The sequence below is a fragment of the Xyrauchen texanus genome, chromosome 6, assembly GCF_025860055.1.
Source record: "Xyrauchen texanus isolate HMW12.3.18 chromosome 6, RBS_HiC_50CHRs, whole genome shotgun sequence".
In the NCBI taxonomy this organism is placed as follows: domain Eukaryota; kingdom Metazoa; phylum Chordata; class Actinopteri; order Cypriniformes; family Catostomidae; genus Xyrauchen; species Xyrauchen texanus.
In genome coordinates this window covers 25,456,280-25,477,651 of record NC_068281.1, presented here as the reverse complement: position 1 = coordinate 25,477,651, position 21,372 = coordinate 25,456,280, and the positions used below count along the sequence as shown (strand labels likewise).

The following is a 21,372-nucleotide window of genomic DNA, read 5'->3' as shown; positions in this document are numbered from 1 at the left end:
AAACAAACTGATTCCAGCTTACATTTTCACAAATGATAAACTAACTCCCTATATTAAACCCACACTTTATGGGGTTTATCAAAATGGAGAATACCCCTGAATACGCTCAAGTTTAAACTTAACAGACAAAACATTCGCTCTGAAAGCAAACAAAATTAAAGTTATTAGTTACCTCAATGTCCAGTGTTGAACCAATTTCAAGTCAAGTCATTTTTATTTGTATTGTGCCTTTCACAACACACATCGTTTCAGGATAGGAGTCCCGAGGTTGAGACAACACACATCATCTCAGGATAGGAGTCCTGAGGTTGAGACAGGAAAACAAATAAAATAATATTAGCCTAGATTCCATTAAATTTATTGCAGAGTTATAGATCATGATCACTGTTTCTGGTTCTGGCAGACCTACCTAAACCAGCCTAATTGTGAGTTGAAGGACAAATTAGGTGTATGCCTGGCTGAGTAGATGAGTCTTTAGTCTAGATTTAAACTGAGTGTGTCTGCATCTTGAACAATTTTAAGGAGACTATTCCATAGTTTAGGAGCTAAATATGAAAAGGATCTACTTCCTTTTGTAGATTTTGATATTCTAGGAACTATTTAAAGGCCAGAATTTTGCGATCGTAATGAACATGATGGAATATAGCATGGTAGGTCACTTAAGTACTGCGAAGCTAGACCATTCAAAGCTTTGTACAGGGTTAACAGAATTTTAAAATGAATATGAATTTTAACATGTAGCCAATGTAACGATGATTAAACAGGTCTAAAATTATCATATTTTAGCAGCGGGTTTCACCTTGTAAATCCCCACGACTAGGCTGCTGACTTTGGGTCGGCCCGCCCAGTCTGAGACGGGTTGACGAGGTCGTAGAGGGCACCGTTCACTGCCCGTACCGACCTCCTCGTTCGTTCGCTCTCACTACCCTCGATGGCAGGGTGGCCCACGGGTACTCAGAGGTCCCCCAGGTGGACTGAGTGGTCCACCTGTGCCCGGGAAAACACCGCCTCGCGTAACGTGGGATCGCCCGGTACACCCCTCCAAGGCCTGTAGGATGACATCGCCCGGTACTCCCCTCCAAGGCCTGTAGGCCATGGCCCTCCTGCAAGTCCACCAGGCCAAGGCACTTAAAGATCTGCACTTGAGTAGTCCTGACCCCGACGTGCTGCAGGAACTGCGCACTGCGACCGACCTCGCCCCCCGGGTCACGAAAGGTCACAGCGTGGGCACTCGGGCAGGCAATGGCTACCCTCGTGGTCCAGGAACGTCACCTGTGGCTGAATCTGGTCGAGATGCGTTAGGTCGACATAGCCCGCTTTCTCAATGCCCCCGTCTCCCAGCTCGGCCTATTTGGCAACACCGTCGACGACTTCGCCCAGCAGTTTTCAGTGGTGAAGAAACAGATGGAGGCAATCTCTCACATCATGCCTCGCGAGCAGTGCTCCGTCGAACCTACAATTGCTGCCCCCCGGCCGGACGGTTCTGATGAGTCCAGAGGACGCCTATACAGGACCTCCTTCTCAGTCACTAACCCGCCCCCTGCCGGGTGTGCGGAGCAAGGTTAGTTCTTTGAGTGTTTTCTCATCTTTTGCCTCCCGACGCAACACTACCTGTCCCGCCCCAATGCGAAATTCCTCCAGGTAGCATACAACTACGCGATTCAGTTCGCCAGGCCCCCGCCCCCTTTCGGCGGTATCTGCTTTACATCAGTGCACACCAGAAGTGTTTCTACAGCCCTTACTTCATCGTACCCAAAAAAGGCGGTGGCTTGCGACCGATCCTGGACTTACGAGTTATCAACCGGGCCTTGCACAAACTCCCGTTCAAGATGCTCATGCAGAAACACATTCTAACATGCGTCCGGCATCAGGAATGGTTTGCAGTGGTACATTGCACATGGGGTGCCATGTGCAATGGACACGCAGCTGGCGGCTCCTGGATGGGGCCCCGGCTGGGTTGGCACATCAACTACCTAGAGTTGCTGGTTGTAATTCTTAAAAGCCTAATCCCCTCATGTGATCTCTGCTAGAATCAGTCCAGCTCAGAGCCCTCTCCTTGAAGATGGTCCTCCTGATCACGCTCGCTTCCATCAAGAGGGTTGGGTACCTGCAAGCGTTCTCTGTCAGTGACACGTGCCTGGAGTTCGGTCCGGCAGATGCCCATTTCGTCCTAAGACCTCGACCGGGCTACGCGCCCAAGGTTCCTACGACCCCCTAAAGGGACCAGATAGTGAACCAGCAAGTGCTGCCCCGGGAAGAGGCAGACCCAGCCTTTTCGTTGCTGTGTCCAGTGCGTGCTTTGTGTACCTATGTGGAACGCATGAGATGTTCTGAGCAGCTCTTTGTCTGCTTTGGTGGACAGCGTAAAGGAAACGCTATCTCCAAATAGAGGCAAGCCCACTGGGTTGTCGACACCATCGCTCTGGCCTATCAGACCCAGGCCATGCCATGCCCGCCCCCTTGTGTGTTCGAACACACTCGACGAGATATGTGGCGTCCTCGTGGGCACTGGCCAAAGGCACGTAGAAATCTGGAATTCGGAATGGCTGACTGGGTGTTCCGCTTGCACATAGCGCCCTTTCCCTCCACTGAGCTGATCATATATGCTCATTTCTCCCAGGAGAGTCCACCAAACTTGTGCTCCCTGGATGTCCTTCCTCCCTTTCCCTCTGGTCAGTGAATTCAGCGGAGGAATTCCCGACCAGACCCACTACGGGTACTAAGTACTGGAATAGGTGCTCCACAGGGTTGCCCTTCACGGATTAATCCCCCTGTGTGTATTTTCCGCTGTATTGTCCCCCTGCCGACAGACCTGTGTCTCCCTTGGGCAGTCCCCCCTGCCCACGGTCGCTGTGTTTGTAGCAACTCCTCCCTCACGATTAGGATCTACCACGGTGCCACTTCCACATGTGGCCTGAAAACCCATGTGACGTATTGGCCACACTTAACCTCCCCCCAGCCTGGGCAGGATGTGGTCTCCGCGGGGTCATTTCCCCCTAAAAGAATAGGAGTTGGAAAAGAATGCATTCCCTGGTGCATGTTATAGCGTTAAATGGCTCCAGCCACTTTAAATCTATGCGAGAAACATAGAGAGAGAAAAGGCGTGGCTGGCACGGCCTGCTCCAAACGCTTGGCATGTCACTTGTTCCCCCCTTCGGGGATGCTGGGAACATAAAAAGTTTATGACATTTTAATAGGGCATTGGGGAAGGGTACGTACAGTCTGATGCAGCCTTCTGCTTTGGCACGCAACTGCTTACCCGCACCTGCATCAGCATATTCACGGTTCAGCATGTGGCATGATTGAATAGTGACCCCTAGTGTCGCTTCATTTGACACCAGTCGAGTGAGTGACAGATGGGGAACATCTAGGTTACTGTTGTAACCTCCGTTACCTGATGCTGTAATAAAGGGAAAAAAAATTGTGCTCATATGAAATCTATATACGATGCCTTTGTCCTGTATTTTAGTGTCACACACCCAAACTGCTGAGAATGTTTCACAAATTGAGAGAAATTGACCTGAAACACACATACCTTGTGTGAGAGATATCAGCTGCATGTGTTTTCTGTCAGAAGCAAGATCATTTTGTCAAAATCATATAGCATTTGAGTGCATGTTAATTGTTTCCCAACATTGGGCTTTAAAAACCCCATAAACGCACCTATACATAACATGCCATTATAGTTTATTACGTATGTTAGAGCTTGTTCTGGTAGAGAGGTAGAGAGGTAGAGAGAGAGAGAGAGAGGTTAGAAAAACTGCATTACTGTTTTAACAAAAAAAATACTCTTGAGACCGACCTTTTTTTTTTTACACTATTTTAGTAAAAGCCCACCCACAGCTAAATAGTAAGCCCTTACCAAAACAATAACATTACATAGCAGGTTAACCGAGCACTACCGTGGATTGCAGACATAAACGGACCATTTGTAAAAATAAATCCATCTCCACACTTGATCACTATTCATAATAGAAAGAACGACAAACAATCTGCATAATTCTACCCAGTTGTAGGTAAAAGTGGGCCCTCAGCTGATTAGCAAAACTATTTCAATACAATAACATTAGCTAGCAGGTTAGCAGAAGCCTAGAGCTGTGCACTGGGTGTACACCGTAGCTACAACACAAAACTCCACATTGGAACTCTCGGTAGCAGATAAATCAACAAATAATCAAGCATACATACAGGTTGTGATACTGAAGCTCCAGATTGTTATGATATCAATCATGGTGTTAATTATGATATCAATATCAATCAAATGTAAAAGTATATTAAAATAATGATATTAAAAGATATTACAACACAATACAACAATGCTCTGCTAGAATTCCTTTAAAAACTGGCACTACCCTGTGTTAGATTTTAAACCTCTGAACAGGCTGGGGTTTGTTATTCGTCTGTTCCTATTTGGCTGCATAACTGTCCCATATCACTACATTTCTCATTTAGATTTGTATGAGAAATCTCAATAACTAACTTCCAGGACACTCTTGTTTAGCCATACAGCATGACTGGGTTCATAACGACTCGGTTACTAACGTAACCTCGGTTCCCTGAGAGGAGGGAACGAATATTGCGTAAGTAGCTTACGCTATGGGAAAACTCAGTTTCTCGAGAAATATTGAAGTCTTTATGTAAAACGCATTGCAGCTGCACAGCAGACAGTAATGAGCGAGGCAGCTCGGTCATTGGCTGTGCTGCGGCAACTGCTCGAACCAATGACGGGCGACTCTGTACGCCGCGACCAATGGGCGCGCGCCTCGCGTTCGCGCGCTCAGAGCCCGCCGAAATTAGCATAGCCAGGCTATATAATGGGCACCCCGTCATACGAGTTCCTTTAGGTTCAATCGACTGAAGCGAACTGACCAAGCACAAGCACGGCAGCTTACGCAATACTCGTTCCCTCCTCTCAGGGAACCGAGGTTACGTTAGTAACCGAGTTGTTCCCTATCGAGAGGTCTCTCCCATTGCGTAAGTAGCTTAAGCTATGGGAACACCATGTAAAACGCTGTGTGTGCTGACTTCGCTCTATAAAGCCAGAGGCAGATGCCTGAGCCTTAAAGCAAAGTGATTATTCCACGAGCCGGCCAACGGCGAGCTACATAATGGGATAGTATAGAGCCCTTCCAAGGTGGTCCATGGTGGGCGCTCATAGTACAAACACAAGCACATATCTTATGTACTGAGTTTTCTATGTGCTGATATGCATAAAAATCCTTTAAGTCAGTCAGAGACGGACCTTGTAAGGGAGGAGATAATGCTCAGCATATACATACTCCAGTCCATTCTACAGTCAGGCTGATAGAATGTTGGAATGCATTTTTCTATGTACTGGCATGCATAAAAAATCCTCTGAGTCGGTCAGAGACGGACCTTATAAGGGAGGAGATAATGCTCAGCATATACATACTCCAGTCCATTCTACAGTCAGGCTGATAGAATGTTGGAATGCAATGAGGGGACCTGTAGGTTATAAAACCTGATAAATGTCGAAGGCGAGGCCCAGCCCGCCGCCGCACAAATATCTTAAATGGGTATCCCACTCGACCAAGCCCACGAGGAGGCCATGCTCCTCGTAGAGTGAGCTCTGACGCCTAAGGGGCATTGAAGGCCCTTGGCTTCATAAGCTAGCGCTATAGCATCCACTATCCAGCACGATATTCTTTGCTTTGAGACTGCGAGACCTTTAGTGCGGCGCCAAAGCATACTGAATAATTGTTCCGTCTGTCTGAACAGGGCAGAACGTTCCAAATATACTCTGAGCGCCCTGACGGGGCAGAGTAATTAGTGTCGCTTTCGGTCTGCTGGGGACGATAGCGCTGCCAGAGATATCACCTGTGCTCTGAAGGGTGTGGAGAGCACTTTAGGAATATACCCGTGCTTTGGCCTAAGGACAACTCTGCAGTCGTTAGGTCCAAATTCCAGGCAAGCAGTGCTTGATGACTCTCTTGACTGAAGCGAGCGCCAGCAAGAGCACAGTTTTGCTGTTTAAGGTGCACGGTTTGGAGAGGTTCTAACGGGGCACTCTTGAGTGCGTCCAGGACCGTGGCCAGGTCCCAGATCGGCACCGAGGGGGGGCGAGGAGGGTTCATCCTCCTAGCGCCTCTTAGGAAACGAATGATTAGATCATTTTTCCCTAATGAATGTCCTTTATCAGGATTGTGCGACGCCGCTATGGCAGCCACATAGACTTTGAGCGTGGAGGGTGTGCGGCCCGCCTCCAGCAGCTCTTGCAAAAAGGCGAGTACACTTGGTATCTCACACGATTTGGGGTTCAAGCTCTTGGTATCACACCAGTCACTGAACACTTTCCACTTTTGGGCATATAAGCACCTCGTAGAGGGTGCTCGTGCCTCAGTGATGGTTCTCAAAACTCCACTGGGGAGGTTCTCAGGAACCCGTTGAGGGGCCATGCATGGAGGGCCCTCCATAGAGTGCAGGGAGCTCAACCTAAGTCCACCCTGGCGATTTATATACGAAACTACCGTCATGTTGTCCGTTCGGACCAGGACGTGTTCGTTTTTCAGGTACGGAAGCAGGGCTCTGAGAGCCAAGGTGACCGCCTTCATTTCCAGACAGTTTATATGTAGGCGCTTTTCCGGGTTTGACCAAAAGCCGGAGACAGGCCTGCCCTCGTAAAGGGCCCCCCATCCTATTTTGGAGGCATCTGTCGTGATCATTTTTCTCCGCATGTTCACGCCCAGACTCACGCCGGTTTTATACCAGTTGATGGCTTTCCAGGGCGTCAGGGCTTTTATACAGCCGTGATTCGCTCTGATCAAAAAGTGGCCCGAGCGCCACGCGTGAGTGGGGACATGGCTCTTGAGCCAGCGCTGGAGAGGACGCATGTGCAACAATCCTAGCTGGAGTACAGCTGATGCCGAGGCCATGAGACCGAGCATTCTTTGAAATCATTTGACGGGGGCGCGCGCACCCTTTCTGAATGATGTTGCAAGGCGTCGAATAGAGAGCGCGCGCTCTGATGAGAGGCACGCTGTCATCTGCAGTGAGTCTAGCACTATTCCCAGAAGAGATATTCTGGCTGGGGGATAGCACGCTCTTTGCAAAATTGATTCTCAGACCCAGGCATTCTAGATGGCTGATAATCCAAGATCTGTGCATCATTAACTGACCCTCTGATTATGATTAGCCAATCGTCGAGGTAATTCAGTATTCGCACTCCCCGCTGTCTCAGGGGGGAAAGTGCCGCGTCCATACATTTCGTGAATGTACGGGGGGCCAATGATAGGCCGAATGGTAGTACTGTGTACTGGTATGACTGTCCCTCGAAGCTGAATCTCAGAAAAGGCCTGTGATGAGGCGCTATCGGAATGTGAAAGTAAGTGTCTTTCAAATCCACTGATAGAAATCAACCCCCGGGGCGAACTTGCGCGAGGATATGTTTGGTTGTTAACATTCTGAACGAGCAAATCATAAAAGCTTTGTTCAGATGTCTGAGATCTAGGATGGGGCGGAGGCCACCGTCCTTTTCCGGGACGAGAAAATAGCGGCTGTAAAATCCCGCCTCGCTCATAGAAGGAGGAACAGTTTCTATAGCGCCCTTCTCTATCAGTTCGAGCACCTCGGTGCGTAGAACATGTGACACATCTTTCCTCACTTTCGTCTCGACCACCGCTGAAAAGCGGGGTGGTCTGCGAGCGAATTGAAGTGACTAACCGTGTTTTATTATGTTCAAAACCCATTTTGGCATGTCGGGGATTTTTTTCCCAGGCTTTTGCTCGCACAGATATGGGCTGAATGTTGGCTGGGGGCGTGTCGCAGTGACGTATGGGCCCCACCGGCAAATTGCCTTGTGCTAACACTGAGTTTACAGCTCCCAGAGGTGCAGGTGCGCGCTGAGCAGCCGTGTTGAGTGCCGAGTGCAGGGGTGCGTGTGAGCTTACAGGCACGCACGCTATCTCCGTAATGCTCGCATCGTGAGCTGGAGAAAGGTTTGAAACTGTATAGACAGTGTTTACAGGTGGGGGTGCATACATTGTAATAGGCACGCACGCCACTTTCATAAAGCTTCCCGCTCTTAGCGGGGAGTTTCTTGGCTCGCACGTCACATCTGTGATGCTCGCGACATGAGCCAGAGAATTGTTCGAAACTGTATGGGCAGCGCTTATGGGTGGGGGTGCATATACTGTAGTAGGCACGCGCGCCACTTACATAAAGCCTCCGGCCATGCGGCGGGTGTTTTTGGTCATGCATACAGTGTTTGTAACTGTGGGAGTGCACACTTTAGTGTGGACACGTGACCCCTTAGTGACACAGGCAGAAAATGTGCTAACACTGAGCTTATAGCTCTCAGAGGCGTGGGCGCGTGCCGAGCAGCTTTGTTGAGTGTAGGGCTGCGTGTGAGATTACAGGCACGCGCGCTATCTCCGTAATGCTCGCAGCAAGGGCCGGAGAAATGTTTGAAACGACGGTGTTTACGGGTGGGGGTGCATACATTGTAATAGGCAAGCGCGCCACTTCCATAAAGCTTCCCGCTCTTAGCGGGGAGTTTCTTGGCTCGCGCGTCGCATCTGTGATGCTCGCGGCGTGAGCCAGAGATCTGTTTGGAACTGTATCTGCAGCGCTTATGGGTGGGGGTGCATCTACTGTGGTAGGCACGCGTGCCACTTTCATAAAGCCTCCCGCTAGCGGCGGGGTTTTTGGCCATGCATACAGTGTTTGTGTGTAGGGGTGCGTGCAGGACAGCAGGCACGCGCGCTACATTTATAGTATTTCCCGCATTTACTGGGGAAGTGTTTATAACTGTGGGAACAGTGCTTGTGTGTAGTGGTGCATACATGACAATAGGCACACAATCTACATTTATGGGGCGTCCAGCTCGAGCTGGGAAAGTATTCGGCACTGTTTTGACAGTATTGATATGTGGGAGTGCGCACTTTAGTGTGGACACGTGACCCCTTAGTAACAAAGGCAGAAAATGACTCTTGTGATTTCTGTGTGTTGCCGTTAAAACGGCGTTTGATTGCAGGTGAGCGAGTTCTGTGACTGGCCCATTGACTGCTGTACAGACATATCCAGCCGCCTGTAAGGGGACTGGGTAATGTTTTACACGTTTTGCTCGCTGCAGTGAAGCGTTCAGCGAACTCTCTTACCGTGCTGGTGCCCGTGCTTGTGTCCGCTAATGTCGACGGCGTGGGGTCGAAGGCCGAGCCCGGCCAGTCGTCGGATGCAGTGCCAATTGGAAAGGCTGTCATCCTTTTCACCGTCGTCCCCTGGCGCGCCGAACGAGATGAGACCCACCGCTCTGTTGGAGGGGTGCTGGTCCGTCTGCGTGAATTGGACTGGCGGCGGGGAGTTCTCGGATGGTGGTGAAGCACGCGGGGACTGGCCCGGCGTGACGTCACTGAAGTGCTCTGGCGGCCTCCGTGAGCGGCGTTTTTTCTTGCGCGGCTCGAACAGAGGGGACGGCAGCACGGTGTTAGCAGGCTTGTTCGCGGCGAAGGCGGCGAAGCGAGCGCGTGGCTCGTTGAGGCCCAGGGAGTCACATTCGGGGCATCCGCCTCGAGTGAAAGCAGCTTCTGCGTGGTCAGGTCCCAGGCAGCGAGTGCAGATAATGTGACGGTCCCTGTCAGGAAGAAGGCCTCTGCACGAGGCGCAGGTCGAAGGCATTTGGAACAACGCCTCGAATTTGCTCTTTTACTAAATACAAAAATTGTCGCAAAGGCGAACACTTGCAAAGTAGCTTAGTAAAACGGATATAGTGATGCGCGCCGGATGGCGTAGCAGAAGGCTTCGAAGGCGGCTGAAGGCGCCGGCGTCCTCTTAGCAGTCCTGCTGTAGGCTTGTCAACGGCGGGCGAAAGACTCCAACAATCCGGAGGATCCAGCGAAGAGGAGGTCTTCGCTGAAGGAGATTAAATCTAAAGGAACTCGTATGACGGGGTGCCAATTATATAGCCTGGCTATGCTAATTTCGGCGGGCTCTGAGCGCGTGAACGCGAGGCGCGCGCCCATTGGTTGCGCGTTCAGAGTCGCCCCGTCATTGGTTCGAGCAGTTGCCGCAGCACAGCCAGTGACCGAGCTGCCTCGCTCATTAATGTCTGCTGTGCAGCTGCAATGCGTTTTACATAAAGACTTCAATATTTCTCTAGAAACTGAGTTTTCCCATAGCGTAAGCTACTTATACGCAATAGGAGAGACCTCTCGATAGGGAACTGCTTTTTTGTGACCTACAGTGTCAGCAAAATTCTATACTACTTATATTATATCATATTATGCCATCCTAATATTTTGTAGAAAACATTCATTCATCTGTAAAAAACGTTAAGGTGGGGCTTTCTTTCACAAATGAGAAAAAGGGGAATATTTGTATTTTCTCTGTTGTATTTTACATTAAAGAAATAATTCACCAAAAACTATAATATAATATTATTTTCATTTTGACTTCCTTTTCATTATGTAAGACCCAATATTCGTCATGATTTTCTTCTGTGGAACACAAAGGGAGATGTTAGGCAGAATTTTAGCGTCAGTCTCCTTTCACTTTCAGTGCATCTTTTGTCTATATAATGAAACTATATGGTGAATGAGGCTAAAATAATTTTTTTGAATGGAAGGAAGGCAAGAAAGATGGGTTTGGAGCAACAAGAGGGTGAGTAAAGGATGACATAATTTTCAATTAGAGCAGTGTGAGAAATAAACTTTAATGTTAAGGGACTTTATTGTCAGGGGCATTTTTTTTTGTTACCTTTATGTGGGCATATTTAATGTGTTTTAATAATTAGACATACTTTTGTTGTAATTTCATAAACTTCCATTTAATTTATTTTTAATTTAAAAAAAAAATCTGAATAATCAAACAGGTTGTTACGGATTAAATTAAATGAACATCCAATCATTCAATTCAATAATGTGTATATTTAATACGTATATTTGAAGATATAATTGGGGTTTGAGGTATCTTAAAATAATCCTAAAATGAATGACAAGAGTGATTATTTATCACACTGTTGGTGTCATCTCTTTTTGTTCACAGCATTGCTTTGTGTTCACCCTCACTGGTCTTGTGGAACCTCTGGTAATGATGGTCCAGTGAAGGGCAGTAAGATTAGGACATCTCAGCTAGACCATCACCCAAAGCACCACCTTTCTTCAGGTTCTCCATTCTCATCACAGTCACTTCCCTACTGCCCCATCTCTGGAAGCCCTTTGAACGATCACCAGGCTCCAGGATGAGTGGGCTCATCGGCAAACTGGACCCTCGGCGGATTCAGTGGGGGACCACCTGGTATGCCTTCCAGTCCCGTGTCCTGCGCACGAAGCCGGTGGAGTCCATGCTGGAGAGCACAGGTGGCACTGGGGCTCATGGAACCAAACTCGCTCGTGTACTCTCCACTGTGGACCTTGTGTCTCTGGGAGTGGGAAGCTGTGTGGGTACGGGGATGTACGTGGTATCTGGACTAGTGGCTAAGGAAATGGCAGGCCCTGGGGTCATTGTGTCTTTCATCATTGCTGCCGTGGCCTCCATCCTGTCAGGTGAGTGGAGCCCTGACTATAATTACAGTCAGTGAAAAAGGAAAATACACCAAAGAGCAATCTGTCATGTTCCAGTAAACCTGCCTCCAGTCAATTGTCACTATTGGAGATTATCTACTTAGTGTTAATGTTACGTTCAAGAAAAGCTAGATGTAGTGCAATAGAATGGAACAGAATGTAGGCGTCTTGAGATATGTCTTTGAAAGTTGACAGGACATTAAAAAAGCAGTGCTGATGCACAAGGCATTAAGAAAACAGAGATGCGGTGCAGCAGAGATGTCTGTATGTCTCAAAGAGTGCAGGGTTATCTTGCTGTGTATGGATCTTTTTGCTACCTCAATGTGTAAGCTACATTGTTAAATGTCATAACTGCCCTGCATTTTTTTTGGTGTTCCCTTTTTTTTTTGCTTTGTTATTGCTTTTGTTTGCAACGGCTAAACAGACCTAAAAACTTTGTAGAATGGGTCATGTGTGAACAGCCGCTAATGGTGCTGTGGATAACATTTGTGTCAGTATAGTGAGAGCTTTAACTGAGTAAACACGTGTATAGCTTTATACGTCCTTTCTTATAGTGATGAGTCTGACCTACAGTGAACATGCTCATTAGGTTTACTGGTTAGAGCTGTGAACAGCATGCATAACCCAAAGTAGAATTAGAGGGAAAATCCATTAAGATGTCCCTGTGGACACCAGCATAAAAGGCCCAAAATAAAGGGGAAAAGTAAATTAAAGGGATATTTTCCCCTGTAAGCTGTTGAACTTTCCACCAATGGAAACAGAAGCAGTGTTCAGATGAAGCCGTCTTTTGCCATTGTCATTCCAAGTCATTGGAGTAGTCATTAGAAATGGGCCGTTGCTTAAATATATGGATCCAGAACAACATTTTTAATGGTTGTGCTCTAACTACTGTTAATGTAATAACTGCCAATAATGTAATACATTTCTGAACCAATAAAGTAATAACTTTTTGCCCATAATGTAATAAGTTATTACATGTAATAATGTAATAAGTTATTACATTATCAACTTGTATTACATTATTAGCTGCTACAAGCTCCGTTGTGTCCAATGAGTGGGCTATTAAATAGAGGGCCTTGGTGGACCTCTCTTTTCAGGACATAACAAACAGCTCATGAGAGTTGAAAGACCCAATTGCAGTTTTTTTATTATTATTATTATTTATTTAATTTAAAATCACATTAAGACAATAATTCTGCAGACTGAGGTTCAAATGTACACAAGCTATACCATTATACACCATTTAACAATACTAGACAAAGAACTAATGATTAAAAGACATGACACTAGAACTTCAAAATATAAGTAAACAGGAACATCAAAATAAAAGACAGAGAATAATAAAAAGTCCTTGACACAGTGCCTAGGACAATGGCCATGGTTGACTGATCCCTCCTGACAATGGCATTTGAAAAGTATAACATATGTGGCACAGATGATTCATGTTTCTACAGGTTGGTGGGTATATGTTTGGAGATAAAATAAAGAGAAAGAAATAATAATAATAATAAAATAAAATAAAACATATCACATGATTAAAATCACATACAGTTTTTACATTCCATATGTCATGTTCCTGTTTCCAAAACTGCTTTTTCTGTATTATTATATTATATTATATTATATTATATTATATTATATTATATTATATTATATTATATTATATAAGAGAGTAAATAGTTCTTTGAGTGTAGAAACTGATCATGCTCTTCCATTCCCTATGTAGTGGGGATATAAGGATCCAACCCGTAAAGAGGGATATTCCTTCTGTTATCTAGGCCTCTGGGATTCTCTGGGTGTGACATTAGAGAATTGATCTGACACTCAAAGCAAAATAAAATAAATAATCCCATCTCAGCAACTTGTTGCAAACTTGCATGCTTGTATTGAGTTATCACCCATGACTTGAGGCATATATAAACTACACTTTGTTACAGTAATGACTGGAATCTCTCCACAGGGGTGTGCTATGCTGAGTTTGGTGTTCGCGTACCTAAAACCACAGGTTCAGCCTATACTTACAGCTATGTGACTGTGGGCGAATTTGTGGCTTTTTTCATTGGCTGGAATCTGATTTTGGAGTATCTCATTGGCACAGCAGCAGGGGCCAGTGCGCTCAGCAGCATGTTTGACTCGCTGGCAAATCACACCATCAGTGGTTTCATGATCAACCACATAGGAACGCTCAATGGCCTGGGTGAGTGAAATCAACATTAAACCCTGTTATAAATTTGTGTTTAATACATAATCACCAAAATCCAAACCCTGGGAAGATTATTCCTAACACTGCAACAATAAAAGCTTTCGTTTAATTCACAAGAAAAAAAACTCAACACCCTATTATTATTAAAAGCAGTCTATTTTTCAGTGAAGTTTTGGTATTGAGGTAATGTTACTTGTTTTTGAGGGAAGAGTGTAGAATTGACACTAGCCTTAACACACACTCACAGCAATTGCAACAAAAGTTTAGCTTAATTTATCACTTAACTTATCACTAGTTATTTTTTAAGGCACTGTGTAAAAGAGTGGGAACTCTAACGCCCGTCAACAATGAGAATTTGAGGAAAGCTTGTTTAAGCAGAGCAGCCTCTTTTACAGCTTCACTTGCACAGTGAAAGAGCTACTCCAGTTACATTAATGAAATTAAAAAAAGCACTTGTGTTAGGCATTTGGTATTAAAATTAGGACAGATTTATTCTGGAATGAAGCAAATTAGATCTTGAAATATTCTTGCTTTACTAAATTTTTGTGTGAAACAAAATGCTTCGTCTCTGTATCTTTAATGAAGATTATGCAATTGCTTCTTAATTATTTAATTGAATTGGTGAGGAGATGGAACCGCCAGAGATTTCTGAGCCAACAAGCACAGCAGAATTGTCAGTGTGCAGTTCCATAATAGTCAACTTTGTTGAGGTCTCACAAAAGACAAACAATGCAAGCAAAATACAGATGGAGGAATGAAATAGGTGTATTTGGCAATCTAGAAAGAAAAATATGTGCTCTCTCCCCAGCGTATCAATGTCCAGTTAGCAGAATTATATTGCATATACTGTAGGCTGTTGTATCTGCCCCAAACAAAACAAGTTATATCTTTGCCAAAATACATAATCTTATTCTGCCATGAGCAGTTGTATCTCTTATTTCCATTTTACCAGCCCCACTTCCTCTTGGAGTCCAACATGACCCTTCTATATGTGTTTCTCTCTCTCCGCACTTGAAGTAGCCACATCATGCTTGATATTCATTTCCGTCTAGGGCCTGGTTAGTAAGCAGAATATTTTTAGAAGTGCATGGTTTATTCATGACAGCATTGAGGGTTCAACTTAGGACTGTCTATTGTGATGCTGTGAAAGCAGGTGTCTAAGCTCACTGTTGTCATACAGAAGACAGAAAGACACAAGATTGTAAGGTTTCAATCTCTCATGCTTACTGTATAGAATAATATGCACTCTGTTCTACCAGTTTTAACACAGAATCATTGTTATGGCTAGATTGTAAAGTGACACATTTTTTGAAAAATGTAGACTACTGTATATGCCAAAGGTATGTAGACACCCCCTTCTAATTAATAGGTTTGGATATTCCAGTAACCTTAGTGCTATGTTATTTAATTATATTCCAGAGGATTGCTTTCAAATAGTGCGTCCAAATTTGTGGCAAGGAACTTTCTCTGTTCCATCATGACAATGCCCCTGTGAACAAAGTGAGGTCTACAAAGAAATGGTTTACTCAGTCAGTTGTGGAAAACCTGACTGACCTGCACAAAGCTCAAACCTGAACCTCATTAAACACCTTTGGGATGGATTGGAATGCCTATTGCAAGCCAGTCTCCATCATTCAACATCAGTGGTTGACCTCACTGATGCTCTTGTGTGTGAATAGGAACAAATCACTGCAGCCATTTTCCAAAATCTAGTGGAAAGCCTTGCCAGAAGAGAGGAAATTATTGCAAAGGGAGGGTTTAATGCAGGTGATTTTGAAATTAAATGTTCAACAAACACATATGGCCATGTAGTGTAATTATTTTTTTAAATCAATTTGATATCCTTCTAAATGACTGCTTCATCCCCTCACAGGTAAAGGTGAGGAGTCGTATCCTGACATCTTGGCTCTCGTCATAGCCATCCTGGTCACAGTGATAGTTGCCCTTGGTGTGAAGAATTCTGTGGGCTTCAACAACGTGCTGAACATCATTAACCTGGTGGTGTGGGTGTTTATGATGATTGCAGGCCTGTTCTATGTTAGTGGGAGCAACTGGGACGAGGGACGATTCCTGCCTTATGGCTGGTCTGGGGTAAAGTGCATTTCAATCATTAAGTGAACATACAATCTTTATGGGCTTTTCACACTTGCAATTGTTAACCCAAGATCAGTTTTAACCCTGTGTTAACATAAACCTGGTTTATCATTGTAACAAAGGTTAAGGATGGGAATGGAGGAGGTGTGAACAGGACGAACCTTCAAAATAATGTTTAATGAAAACAAAAAGACACAAAACATAAACACACACACTGCAGCTGCATGTGGATCTCTCTCTCTCTCTCTCTCTCTCGAACTGCCGCGTTTCTATGCACTTATCCCTCTCCTCGGCAGATTAGCCCGATTGGGGACCAGGCATGCATAGTCACGGCCGGGCCACGCCTCCTCCTCGTCACAATCATATTCTGTGTTTTAGTTCTTTTTATACTTTACTTTGGTTTAATAATTCACACTGTCTGCACTGCAATTAAGGATTAGCATCGCTTTGGGGCAGGGCTTCAGAACCAAGGGTTAAAACCAGTGCTCAAAATTACAAATGAAAAATGTTGCTTAACCTAGGATTAAAAGTGGACTTAGCTTGGGTTAAAAATATGTTAAGACCCATAGTTTGATGTTGTGTGAAAAGCTCTTCAGTTAAGCTAGAACAAGTTTGAAAAGCTACAAGTGATTGATGCACCAGCAGATCACTGTAAGGTTTTTGATCCCCTCCTGGGATCCCAGATGTGTATGACTTTCTTTCTTCTGCCTCCTAATGCATTTTAAGTTCAGAGTGAAAAGGAAATTTAGCATCATGCTCAAGTCTAAATCTCACAATTCATGGGCACTTATTAGATTAGCAAATCAATTTAGCTTTGACTCATAGTACAAACATTGAGGAGGAAATTACATTGCATTGTATCTATAATCAGACACTCTGCTCAACAGGTCATGCAGGGTGCAGCCACTTGCTTCTATGCCTTTATAGGATTTGACATCATAGCCACAACCGGGGAGGAAGCCAAGAGCCCAAACACCTCCATCCCGTACGCCATCACTGCCTCTCTGGTCACCTGTCTCACTGCCTATGTCTCTGTGAGTACAGGCCTAATGTGAAATGTTAACTACTATTATTACACTTGTAGCGGAAGTGGAGAAATTGCATGTAATTTAACTCTAGTCATAAATTGGCCCCTTTAAGAACTCCTCGTGTTGCACATGTGTGCCGTTTAAAACGTGAAAACATACGTTGTGCATACGTTGTGCAGGAGAGCTCCCGGTTTTGTTAATTGGTTGATTATTCTTTGGGATGCATATGATTGCATGTGTGAAGTTTAACCACATACTTTGCACAAATGTAAGAATTGGCCTCTACTGTATTTCATTACCATATTTCATTTGGTCTATTTCGTTGTACTTTATTACATTATTTTATAATAAATTTTTTTCAAATGTATAATAAGCCCTAACTGACCTTTTTTATTTTTTTTTATTTTTTATTTTTTTTTATAGCCATCAGATAAAACAATATGTTTGTGTCAGTATGTATGATTGTTATTTGCAGCCCACCGGCTACACTCTAGATTTGGGGTTCTGTTATCTATAAATAATACATTGCTACAATATCCCAAAATTATGAAGAATTCACCATGATTGTTTTAATTCCATTAATAAATGTAAGAGTTTTTGGGTGTGGTTAACGATTTTGAATTAATAGCTTTTGTTACTTTGTCAATGTTCATTTCTGTGATATTCGCTTCAAGATGTACATGTAATATCACTTGTAATAGATCATTTTTGGCTCTATCAAGGTTGACTATAATGTGATTGAGACATGTGTCTGAGTAATGTGATAAAGTTCTCAATGTTTAGTATTGATTATGATATTCACATGTAGTTTATGCTTAATAAACCTTTCCATATAAAAACTGAGAAAAAATTACAATAAAAAAGCCACCTGTAGACACACCCCCTAAAATGTTTAAAACAAGACAGCAAAAAAGGAATATTCCAGATTAAATAGAAGTTTTGCTCAATTGACAGCATTTGTGGTATAATGTTGTTGATTACCACAGAAATGAACTTCGACTTGTCCCTTCTTTTCTTTAAAAAAGCAAAAATCTGGGTTACAGGCACTTACAATGGTAGTTAACGGGGCCAATCCGTAAACATTAAAATACTCACTGTTTCAAAAGTATAGCCACAAGACGCAAAAATTATGCTTGCTACCATGATTTTTGTCATAAAAGCAATGCAATTTTACAACTTTGTTGCCATGACGACACAACCATTAAAAAACACATTTTAAAAAACATTACAGCTCAAACAATACACAGATTTGAACAGAAGAATTATTGCCGAGTGCTTAAAAAAATTCTAAGCTTTACATTTCTGCCTTTAAATCCTACAATAATTAGCCCCATGCATTTCCATTGTAAGTGCCTCAATGTCTTTTTTTAAGAAAAGGAGGAATGGGTCTAAACAATTTTCTGTGGTAATCAAAATGGTCACAAATGCTGTCGATTGAGCTAAACTTTTATTAAACCTGGAATATTCCTTTAAGGCTGAAGTGGGTCATTTCTGCACCGTCCACTGGTGTCACAAAATGGAACCGCAAATATACTAGATTTCTGAAAACTCCCCAATCTTCCATTGGCAGTGAAACAGATAGTCCCACCCTGAAATCACACCATTGGTTAAGCCAGTTGGCTTACTTGTAGCTTACTCTACATATTAAAATGTTATATGAGAAAGAATTTAGATTTTAATCTAAAAAAACAAAATGACACACATCAGCTTTAATATCTAGTCTTAATGTTCACAGAGATTAATAAACCATTTATAGTTTTCATCAGGAAGCATATCTGAATTATTATTATTTATTTTTTTACAATTCTCCTCTTTATCACCTTGCAGTGCAGTCTGTCTGTAGGAGGTTGCTATGGGTGCTAACTCACCAACATGACATCTGTCTGCATTTCAACACAGTATTCTATATATTCTTTGTATTCATTTTTATATTTTTTTGTTTCCTTCAATATGATCATCTTTATATCCTCCACACACTCAGCTCTTTCTCACCTCTGTTTTGGTTTTGATGGAACAGAATTGCCTTTACCAAAATGGCTGTTTATTTTCACAGCTACAGAACTGTCTGATTAGGAGCAATTAGCAGAAATAACCCCTCCATATCTCATTTTGCTTTGGTATTGGATAGATTTATTTTAGTCCTGTCACTTCAGTTCTCTGTGTGTGCATGTACTGTATACTGTATTTGTGTTTGCATAGAGATTTTTAAAGGATGAAGATGTTGAATTTTGTAATATATTTATAAACACACACATCGGCTCTGTCTCTCTCACAGGTCAGTGTGATCCTAACCCTTATGGTCCCCTACACTGAAATTGATTCAGATGCTCCACTGATGGAAATGTTTTCTCTACATGGGTTCCAAACTGCCAAATATATAGTGGCCATCGGCTCCATTGCTGGACTTACCGTCAGTTTGTTGGGCTCTCTCTTCCCATTGCCAAGAGTCATCTACGCCATGGCAGAAGATGGTTTGCTCTTCAGGTAATGAAAAAATAATCACCCACAAAGAAGAGTTCTACAAGTTAATGTAATGATATTTCCATTACACAGTGGGGTCCAAAAGTCCATATCTGTGATTTAAAAAAACTTATGATATAAATTGAATAAGACATACTTAATATTCTGCACTAGATTCTGTACAGTGACTAGTTTTTCTTGCTTTCTTTTCCGTTGTTCCAACTTGGAACATTCTCAAATCATGCTGCTGGGACAACATGGATCATTAGGTTTTGTGGAGTCCATGCCAGCACGTGTGCATGCTGTCAATAAAACATTAAAGAAACATTCCAAATACTAAGCAATTCTGATCACTTTTCACTCAAATAGTCTGGCTGATAATAGATAATTTGTATTGCATGGAAATAGAAGCAATTTCTTAAGTGGTCTCAGAATTTTGGACCCCACTATCTTTCAAATGATTAAATATGCCATTTAAAATCATTCTCTGCTGGAAAACTAAGGTCCTGCCATCATGCAGTAACAAAAGAAATTTAGTGCTCTTACATTTTAAATCAAAGCCCAAATATTGTATCTGTCATAGAAACTTAACATTTCCTTTGACAAAATGTATGTTTGGATGATAGATATCAGATTAGTCCATATGAGCTGTCAATTTACTGATCATTTCACATGAAGTTGTCCTATACACAATCTGATAACAGCTGTATGATGTAGGTTCCTGGCCAATGTGAGCACATACACAGAGACTCCAGCAGTGGCATGTGTGGTGTCAGGGTTCCTCTCAGCTCTGCTGGCTCTGCTGGTCAGTCTGAGGGATCTCATCGAGATGATGTCCATCGGCACCCTGCTAGCCTACACACTAGTATCAGTGTGTGTGCTACTGCTGCGTTACCAGCCTGAAGGAGACATCCACGGCTTTATCAATTTCCTTTCAGAGCAGAATGGCAAGCATAAAGAGGGTGTGCTGGCTGAATGCGAGAAGGAAGCCTGCTCACCGGTCAGTGAGGCTGATGATTTTGGAGGACCTCCAACCAACACCTGTGGAGCAAAGAATCTCCCATCACTGGGTGACAGCGAGATGCTGATCGGTAAGCCTGACAAGTCCACCTACTCAGCCAGTCACCCCAACTATGGTACTGTGGACATGTCCTCTGGCATTGAATCGGATGAGACGGATAGCGTGTACCTGTCAAAGTTAAAGAAGCTGTTGGGGCCTCGCTACTACACCATGCGCATTCGGCTTGGCCTACCGGGCAAGATGGACAGGCCCACTGTGGCCACCGGGCGTATTGTCACCCGCTGTGTCATCCTGCTCTTCATCCTCATCTTCTGCTTCTGCTCCCTTATCATTTTCGGGTCAGGTCAAATCGCAGAGGGTCAATGGTGGGCCGTGCTACTGCTGGTGGTGCTAATGCTGGTCATCACTCTCTTGATCTTTATCATCATTCAACAACCTGAGAACCCAAAGCGCCTGCCTTACATGGCACCCTGCGTACCCTTTGTCCCAGCCTCCGCTATGCTAGTAAACATTTACCTCATGCTCAAGCTCTCCAACATCACATGGATCCGTTTTGGTGTATGGTGCTTTGTGGGTAAGTTTTTGATTTATAATAAATGGATAAGTGGCAAAGTTACAAAGTATATGAATGGAATGTCAACCAATGTTTATGGCTGTTTCTTCAGTCTGCAATGCATTGCATGAATTAAAGAAATAGTTCATCCATTTACCATGTCGTTTCAAACCCGAATTATGTTATTTTTCAGTGGAACATGAGGATAAATCTGAGGAATTTTGATGCAGCTGTTTTGCATTCAATGACTGTGAACAAATTATTATTTTGAGCTGTTTTGTAAAGAGCAGTAGATCCAGTTCACAAATCGAACTGAACAATTCCTTTACGAATAGGATTGATCCGGTAAACAGCTCATTGGAGGGGGAAATTATCATTGCAAAACAACTTACATTTCGGACTTTCTCCAACAAAACCATTTTAGTCTTCAGTTGTATGGCTTCAGAAGAGTAAAGCACACAAGTCGTATAGACTACTTTTATGGTGTTTTTTTTATT

At 43.8% G+C, this 21,372-nt stretch overlaps 1 protein-coding gene across 2 annotated transcripts in view; it reads left to right on the top strand.

Annotated features, from left to right (window-relative positions):
* Nucleotides 1-21,372, top strand: part of LOC127644761 (probable cationic amino acid transporter) — a 34,809-nt gene that overhangs the window by 8,927 nt on the left and 4,510 nt on the right. For both annotated transcript variants that reach the window (XM_052128128.1, XM_052128129.1), the window contains exons 2-7: nucleotides 10,999-11,498; nucleotides 13,477-13,713; nucleotides 15,593-15,810; nucleotides 16,701-16,847; nucleotides 19,117-19,325; nucleotides 20,019-20,896. In XM_052128128.1, coding sequence (XP_051984088.1) covers nucleotides 11,195-11,498; nucleotides 13,477-13,713; nucleotides 15,593-15,810; nucleotides 16,701-16,847; nucleotides 19,117-19,325; nucleotides 20,019-20,896 — 1,993 coding nt within the window. In that variant the 5' untranslated portion in view covers nucleotides 10,999-11,194. The remainder of the gene's footprint in view (nucleotides 1-10,998; nucleotides 11,499-13,476; nucleotides 13,714-15,592; nucleotides 15,811-16,700; nucleotides 16,848-19,116; nucleotides 19,326-20,018; nucleotides 20,897-21,372) is intronic.